Consider the following 8,282-nt stretch of genomic DNA (forward strand, 5'->3'; position numbering starts at 1 on the left):
ATTGTAATCTCTAGTTATCTCTATTTTAAACCCCCTCTAATCTCTCATACGGTTGTTTCCCAACAACCTTTCTTGTATCACAAACCACAATATCAATATATAACATGCGGGTGCCTGTGTATGGGTATTGAGACGCTTCAATACAGTTTTACATGTTTTACTCATAATCTTTCTGGTTTGATATTTAGGTTTTTAGTTGGGTTATCAATATCTCGTGTTATATCTATTTTTGGGATCGTCCTTAACGAAGATGGAGAACTCTTAATTGAAAGAAGGATGTCTCTTTTATAGGACACCTCCACTAGGAACTTTACAGATTGAGGTATAATATTCTGCAAATTTGTTTCGTGTACTATGACCCATGATTATATTTTTGCCATGCATTTGTTTCATTTATATGCAGAAATATGTTTTTCATACAATATTCCAATATATTCCTAACAAACCGTTCCCTTCTTATTTTCTTCGCATGACACATGGTTTTAATCAATTTAGCAATAGATACATGTGGTTCTGGAGACGTATATAGGAGAAACATATATATACACTTTTCCTAATATATGGTTTTATCAAGCGGCATGAGAAGTGGAGAACTGATAAACAAGGTACAGACCTTTGAACTGAAATTGCTAGTCCCCCAGACCCCAGAGTCTTCTGCCTAGTTTGGCATCACTAAAGGGATAGTGACTGGGGCAGATACTAATATTTTTGACACCGACTGGGGCAAATACTATACATGATGTAAGCCGAAAATAAGCCGGCTAAGGAACACACCCCTCATATGACATTTGGCATTACCCAAGCTCCAAATTATGTATCTGCCTCGGACAGATTCTACTCCATCATCTCCAACAAAATATAAAGTATGGCGTGCATAAGCTTAATCTTGGTCAGGTAGGTTCACAAGTAGTATAATCTTATCACAGTTAGGAATGAGAGCAAGACAGAGAAGTTGCCTTTGTTAGGATCCCAAGCACGAGCGCCTCCCATGCCGGCCGGCTGACCGTCGTCCATGGCTTCCAGCTTTGTCATCCTCGTCCTCGCCGTTGTTGCATCTCTCGGTGTCGGCGCCGCCGCCGCAATTGGCAAGCAGGACAAGTTCCTGGATCCAGCGTATCCTTCCTGCTCGACCACTGGCAACTACACTGATGGCAGCCAGTTCAAGAAGAACCTCGACGAGCTCCTCGCCGCCCTCCCCGCGGCCGCCAGCAGGAACGATGGGTTCTACATCGGCACTGCGGGGGACTCGGGATCTCCCGACCAGGTCTTCACCCTCATCATGTGCTATGCCGACCACAACGCGGCGGAGTGCCGGGAATGCCTCACCGGAGCGCCGGCGGGGATCATGGCCTTGTGCCCTGGCAGCCGGGATGTGCGCGCGGCATACGATGCGTGCATACTCCGGTACTCACCGGTGTCGCCCTTTGCATCGACGGCCGACCTCGACATCGCTTTCTACGTGAGGTACACCGCTCCCATCCCGGTCGATCCGGTGGCCATGGCCAGGGCGTGGCTTCCGCTGATGGCCGACCTCACGGGACAGGCCGCTGCGTCGCCGGCGCGGGCAGCGAGTGGGAGCACGCCGTACGATGCTTCGTGGCGGGTGTTCGGGCTGGCGCAGTGCACGAGGAACCTCAACGCGAGCGAGTGCAGCCGGTGCCTCTCCTCCTTGGTCGGCAAACTGCCGGAGCTGTTCCAGAACGAGACCGGTGGCGCTGTCAAGGCATACAGCTGCTATGTGCACTACCAGATCGGCCCCTTTGACATAACCCTTCCACCTGTATCAGAACCGCCGCCGCCGTCGTCTCCAAAGCCCGGAGGTCAGTCTTTGCAGGTTTGGGGTAGCCTTCTTTCACATATATATCCATTGAGATATTAATCCCTATTGTTCTTGGAATTCTGTGACAGAAGCATCGTCTTCTTCAAGAACAAGGCTCCTGATCGGCAGCTCCATTGGTACCGTGTCGTTCTTGATCATTCTGGTTGGTGTCTTGGTCTGTCTCCTTGTCCGACGACGGCAAAAGCACCCAATCACTGCCAATAAGCAGGCAAAGGGGCAAGAGCTGGAAGATGGCGAATTCTCTGACGGCGACGACCCAGCCATGGAAGACGACTTCAAGAAAGGGACTGGGCCCAAGCGATTTCGCTACGGTGAGCTGGCCATCGCCACCGACAACTTCTCCGACGAGAAGAAGCTCGGGGAAGGAGGTTTCGGCTCTGTGTACAGAGGATATCTCAAGGAGTCGAACCTCGAGGTGGCCATCAAGAGAGTCTCCAAAGGCTCCAAGCAAGGGAAGAAAGAGTACGCCTCTGAGGTGACGATTATAAGCAGGCTCCGGCACCGAAACCTGGTGCAGCTCATTGGCTGGTGCCATGGCGGTGGCGAGCTGCTCCTTGTCTACGAGCTGATGCCCAACGGCAGCCTTGACACGCACCTCTACGGCGGCAAGAACGCAGCCGTGCTGCCATGGCCGGCCAGGCACGAGATCGTCCTTGGACTGGGCTCTGCCCTCCTGTATCTTCACCAAGAGTGGGAGCAGTGCGTCCTGCACAGAGACATCAAGCCAAGCAACATCATGCTGGACGCCTCCTTTGCTGCCAAGCTCGGCGACTTCGGGCTTGCCAGGCTCGTTGACCATGGCCGAGGCTCGCACACCACGGTGCTCGCCGGCACGATGGGATACATGGACCCGGAGTGCATGACCACCGGCCGGACCAGCGCCGAGTCGGACGTGTACAGCTTCGGTGTCGTGCTCCTTGAGATTGCCTGCGGCAGGCGGCCTCTAGCAGTGGCAGAAGAGGAGCAGATGGTCCACCTGGCACAGCGGGTCTGGGCATCATACGGCGTGGGAAGGGTTCTTGATGCCGCTGACGCACGGCTGGAGGGGGAGTTTGACGGCGAGGAGATGGAGCGTGTGATGGTGGTCGGGCTCTGGTGCGCGCACCCTGACCGGAGCCTCAGGCCGTCCATCAGGCAGGCCGTGGGCGTGCTACGGCGTGAGCAGCCTCTGCCGACCCTCCCGGAGAGGATGCCGGCGGCGACCTTCGTGTACGTGCCGCTGCTGGTTGATGGTTCAAGCTCCACGTTGTCTACTGGTGTCGCCGGCGCTGGCGGCAGCGGCACCAGCGGAACTGACACGACGTCGTCGGTGTCGATGCGAAGCAACACAGTAGTGGAAGGACAGATCACCGGTCGGTAAATGTTGCAACTTGCAAAGTAAAGGGACCAATTAATACGCTCAGTTCGCTAACACGAAGTAGTAATTTGTTAATGCTCCTAATTCTGATTATTCCATTAAATTGAGTTATTGTGATAATTTAAATTCAGTTAATCATCAGAACGGCTTATACTTTCTTTGCAGTTTCTTTCATTCTCTACTCGCAAATGGGGTGCAAACCAGCTGGGAGTCAAAGCTATGTAGACTTGGCTTGACTCAGCTCGTTTTCAAAACAAATGAGCTCAGTTTGACTTGAGCTTGTGGTCGAGCTGCAAGTCAGACTCGGTACTTGGTTTCTACTACCTCTGTGAATTAATAGAAGACGTCTTATAGAGGAAGTACTAACGACGTTGATGGCGTTTCAAGCCATTTTCAAGCTAGGTGAAAAAAAACATGATCCTCTTATACATGGTATAAATCTTATTAGCACAGAATAATTGAAGAAGTTCATAGCATAAGCGATGTTGGTGAACATTGGGTGTTCAGAATTCTTAGCACCAATTCAAACTGGTGCTAACCATCGGGGAGATTGGTGTAAGAAGAAAAACTGCTGGAATCATCCTAAAGAAACTGCTAGAATTGGTTCTAGCCAAGGAACCGATCCCAGTTGAGGGTTGGCCTCTCCTTTGTGTGTCAAGTAGATGATGACCTCCCATCCCGCCGAGAATTGGATGATGTAGGAGCGACTCAAAAAGAAAATAAAACCAGTGTTAAATTGAACCCTGCTTTCTTCCTTCCCTGTTTTCCTTCTCTAACCCTAGGCGGCATAGGCCAACTCTTTCCTTCAAATTTCGTTGGTGAGCCTGTGGATTAAATTGAACCTTGCTTTCTTTCCCTAACCCTGGCGGCTAAGGCAAACTCTTCCCTTCAAACTTCGTCAGTGAGCCCGTGGAATCACCTCCCCTCCGCCTGCCGCTCCGGTGACCGGTGGCGTGGAGGGGAATCCCGGTGTCTCCGCTCCGGTTAGTAGTTTAGGTTAGGATTTTTTAGTCCTCGCAGGTGCGGTGCTCTGGCGGATGGCAGCGTTACTTCTTCGAGTTTGTCTTTCATGCTCCAATCCTCCTCGAGTTTGTCCGTATTAACGTAGTCGACGGAGCTCCGACGTAGATTCCTGTCGTCTCTTTGGGGCGGTGAGGTTAGGGTTTCTCGTCTTGTGGTGAGACGTGATGTCCGGTGCTTTAGATATATGCAAGGGTTCAACAGCGACGACTGCGGCTCCGGGGCGCTGGCCCTTAGGGGTACGTGCACGAAGACTTCCCAGTTGTCATCGACAAGGTCAAACCGGCTCGTTCTGCCGGCAGTAGTGGTTGTTTGGGGGTCCTGAAATCTCAATGTAATTTTTATTATGTTCGAGATACTTTGTACTTTCGCTGATTTTTTTTTATAAACTTCTTCTCCTTTATTCATTCATAGGTAAAGTAGCATCGTTTACAATAAAGGGATAACCTCATCAGGGGCGTTATCCATCGAAACACTGGGAGAAGAAAACCTAGCTAACCTTGCTAGTTCACGAGCTACTCGATTACTTTCGCTGAATTTTGATAATAGATTTGGATCATTTTTGCAGAAAAAATAAATTGAACCCCGCTTTAAACTGAGCTGGACGGGCTAGGCTGCGACCCGGACATGGGCTCTGCTTGTTCGGTGAACAAACCCACTTGAGTTGCCTTTTCATTATTTCCGTGTCCCACTTCGCTTCCGAGCGCTGCCGTGGTCCACTTCCTCCCTGGCCGCCGGCTACGAATCCGCACCTCCCTCCCAGACCGAGCTGCTGCTAGCTCCGAATGGCTTTGGCGGAGGCGCCGGCGGCAAGGCCGATTCTGTACTCTTACTGGCGCAGCTCCTGCTCCCACCGCGTCCGCATCGCGCTCAACCTCAAAGGTGTGTGCTGCTCGCTCTTCCCCCCAATCTGGCTCTGCTCTCATTCCACCCTCGTCGTTTCTCTGATTACGTTGAGTAATCTGGATTATGATTTTCCTGCAGGTATCGATTATGAGTACAAGGCGGTGAACCTCCTCAAGGGCGAGCAGTCTGATCCCGGTACGGCACCGTCTGCTTGCTAGTTGCTTCCTGTCCCGTGCACTTGCGTCAGTTGTTTGGTACAGTAGTAGAAAAGATATACGCACCTACCACTGACTAGGCTCAATCATCTTATTTGTGGGTGACAGAGTTCATGAAGCTTAACCCTATGAAGTTCGTCCCTGCCTTGGTCGACGGCGACGCAGTAATTGGTGACTCTTACGCAGTAGCATTGGCAAGTCATTCTTGCCCAGGGCCTCCAAATTCTGTGTTCCTCCTACGCAGTACCATTCGCTTATCAGTTATCAACCACTAGCTTCCTTGTGACTCTACAGTATTTGGAGGACAAGTACCCCCAGCGTCCTCTTTTGCCTCAAGACCTTAAAAAGAAGGCCCTGAATATCCAGGTAATTAATGATAACCTTTTACTCATCATGGTCAGCCAGAAGTATTTCATGCTTTAGTCCCAAAGTAGTAATTTGTATCTTCCATATGTGGAGTCAATCGTGTAATTGTTATTTATTGACTATTTGATCTGGTTTCTCAATCATTCTACAGTTTGCTTACTGACCCACCAAAAAATCCATCCTCAAATTCATGTTATCAAAGCATAGCAGAAAGTACACAGTAAATAAAAGCAATAAAGTTTCTGAATCTATTTTATCTGACCCGCTCTGAGCAAACGGAACATATATATGATCAGGTCCAACTATAATCTACAAAACACTTTTACTGTATATATGTTCAACCTTTTCTTCAGTCATCACTTCATATACTAATATATATGCTCCTCTACTAACTTTCATTGCAGGTAGCAAGCATTGTATGTTCTGGTATTCAACCTCTTCACAATCTCACCTTGGTGGTAAGTACCGACTATGCATTACTAAGCATATGAGGACCACTGTGTGTTCTATGTCTAAAATCTGATTGCCAGTGCACCTGAGGCCCATAGAGGGACGGCTACCCATGTGTGCTGTGCAATACTAGTTGATTCTATAATTAGATAGCTTATGCTTATAAATTGCACAGATACTTAACTTGCTGTTGTGTTTTATTGCTCATTTGTCTACAGAGATTTATCGAGCAAAAGGTTGGAACAGGGGAGAGCATCCCGTGGGTCCAACAACAGATTGATAGAGGTTTCACAGGTTGTCTTCACAGACATGTCCCTTCTTTCTTGGTTATTACTGCTATATTTGCAGCATTACTTCCATCCAGAAAGTTTGCTTTGGAAATACTGCTCACCAAGTAATTCAGTGATCTTGCATGTTTTGAGAAACTCACATTATTTCCTTTAGAACTTCTTTTCCTGCATTTACACTCGGTATTTCCCTACCTCTGTCTGCTTTCTCATTATGCAACCATGTGCTCACTTTCACCCCCAACGGTTCAGCTGTTGAGAACATGATCAAAGGCTGTGCTGGGAAGTTTGCTATGGGAGATGAAGTCCAACTGGTTCGTATGCTACCCTACTATTTTCTATCTCTTTATTTTCTTCTGTTGAACACCAACATCATTATTTGGAATGAATTTTCTCTGCTGTAGATTCATCTATTGTTGTATTAATAGGTGCCCCTTTTCTCTTGAAAGTAACTGTAGTCTAGTTCCTCCCCTGAAATGAAATAGAATTCATATTTCAACAATCATAGTGCAACAACTATCACTGCAAGTGTAAACTACCCTGTATCGACTCAGCTAAGTAGCTAACTGCCGCCATCCTCTTTACATGCAGGCAGACGTATTCCTTGCACCCCAGATTTTTGCTGCGGTGACTCGTTTTCAGATCGACATGGTACTGCATTTTCACTTACTATCAAGTCCACAACTATACTTGTAACTATCTTTGATGAACTAACTGAACATGATTGCACTTACCGCAGTCGAACTATCCCACGCTCGCGAGGCTCCACGATCAGTATATGACACACCCTGCATTTGAAGCTGCGCTCCCTGACCGGCAGCCGGATGCCCCTTCCTCTGGCTAAGACATAGGCCAGGGGAGAATCAGTAGTTCTCACTCCTTTGTTTGTACCTGTGTCCTGCCCCGTTGCTTCAAACCCTGTAATAATAAGCAGTTAAGCACAGAACTTCCTGAACGAAGTGTAAAGTAGCTACTGTAGTTTGTATCAAAACAATGATATAATTGTGAATTTGTGATCACGTCTTTGGATATCTTGAATTCTGGATTTACGTGAAGTAGCAACAAGATGAAACATCGGTCGCTTACATTTCAATTGTCACTTCTTAAGAAAAAAGGACAATTCCATTTCTACCCCTAACTCAAACCCACTATTTATATTTACCCCTAATTTTTAGACCTACTCAGTTTTGCCCAGATTCCGTTGTGTGGTGTTACAGAAATACTCCCTCCTTTCAAAATAGATGACTCAACTTTGTACTACATCTATTTTAGAACGGAGGGAGTACCCATGAGCGATGTTTCCTTTAGATCTTCTCTACATTATAAACTCTCTATGTCATAAGTTTCTCGACATTCCTCTGTAGCTGCGGTGCTTTCCATTCTTTTGTAACATGCTCGAGCATCTGCATGGATGGTGGTTCCTATTTTTTGGTGTTTATGTTTTGGGCGATGCTAGGCGCCGGTGCGCCGGCCGAACAGTTTCGGCCGGTCCAGCCCTAGCTGTTCGATGCGCGTGATTAGGAGCCGTCCGATTCCCCCCGTTGACCTCCCCTCTCTTTCTTCCTCTCCTCTCCCGGCCGCCGGCCGTCACCCCGTCACTTGGACCTCTCTCTCCGCCGCCCCCGCTACTGGATGCCGCGCTCGCCGCCGGTCGCCGCGCTCGCCGCCGGTCTCCGCCATCTTCTCTCATGTTTCTCGCCGGGATCTACATGTAGCAAAAACTTCGCCCGTGGGTTGCAGCTCCCCTCGCTGGTGATGGCCGCGGCTCCGGCAACACCAGTCGCCGGTTGCAGCTCCAGCAACTTGCAGTCGCGGCCCCCGCCGGACCCCCTGATTAAAGGTTGTAGCAAAATTCATCAACGGTGGCAGCAAAAAACACCGCCAGTTGAAGGTTATTTTCC

General features: G+C 48.8%; 2 protein-coding genes across 2 annotated transcripts; both read left to right on the forward strand.

Annotated features, from left to right (window-relative positions):
* Positions 1-951: 951 nt before the first annotated feature.
* Positions 952-3,200, forward strand: LOC123115684 (L-type lectin-domain containing receptor kinase IX.1-like). Its single transcript, XM_044536793.1, has 2 exons — positions 952-1,820; positions 1,909-3,200. Exons 1-2 carry the CDS (start codon positions 1,013-1,015, stop codon positions 3,198-3,200), a joined length of 2,100 nt encoding a protein of 699 aa, XP_044392728.1. The 5' UTR covers positions 952-1,012.
* A 1,631-nt stretch (positions 3,201-4,831) lies between these two features.
* Positions 4,832-7,412, forward strand: LOC123110432 (glutathione S-transferase-like). Its single transcript, XM_044530933.1, has 9 exons — positions 4,832-5,099; positions 5,202-5,258; positions 5,387-5,472; positions 5,573-5,644; positions 6,049-6,102; positions 6,313-6,388; positions 6,634-6,695; positions 6,973-7,032; positions 7,121-7,412. Exons 1-9 carry the CDS (start codon positions 5,003-5,005, stop codon positions 7,223-7,225), a joined length of 669 nt encoding a protein of 222 aa, XP_044386868.1. The 5' UTR covers positions 4,832-5,002; the 3' UTR covers positions 7,226-7,412.
* The last annotated feature ends 870 nt before the right edge of the window (positions 7,413-8,282 follow it).

The sequence above is a fragment of the Triticum aestivum genome, chromosome 5B, assembly GCF_018294505.1.
Source record: "Triticum aestivum cultivar Chinese Spring chromosome 5B, IWGSC CS RefSeq v2.1, whole genome shotgun sequence".
Taxonomy (NCBI): domain Eukaryota; kingdom Viridiplantae; phylum Streptophyta; class Magnoliopsida; order Poales; family Poaceae; genus Triticum; species Triticum aestivum.

What these genes read in the sequence shown, in the direction of transcription:
- LOC123115684 (XM_044536793.1), top strand. Translation starts at nt 1,013, where the DNA reads ATGGCTTCCAGCTTTGTCATCCTCGTCCTCGCCGTTGTTGCATCTCTC. An exon ending in GTCGTCTCCAAAGCCCGGAG is followed by an intron (nt 1,821 to 1,908) that starts GTCAGTCTTTGC and finishes ATTCTGTGACAG; the next exon opens with AAGCATCGTCTTCTTCAAGA.
- LOC123110432 (XM_044530933.1), top strand. Translation starts at nt 5,003, where the DNA reads ATGGCTTTGGCGGAGGCGCCGGCGGCAAGGCCGATTCTGTACTCTTAC. An exon ending in TTCACAATCTCACCTTGGTG is followed by an intron (nt 6,103 to 6,312) that starts GTAAGTACCGAC and finishes ATTTGTCTACAG; the next exon opens with AGATTTATCGAGCAAAAGGT. An exon ending in GATTGATAGAGGTTTCACAG is followed by an intron (nt 6,389 to 6,633) that starts GTTGTCTTCACA and finishes CCAACGGTTCAG; the next exon opens with CTGTTGAGAACATGATCAAA.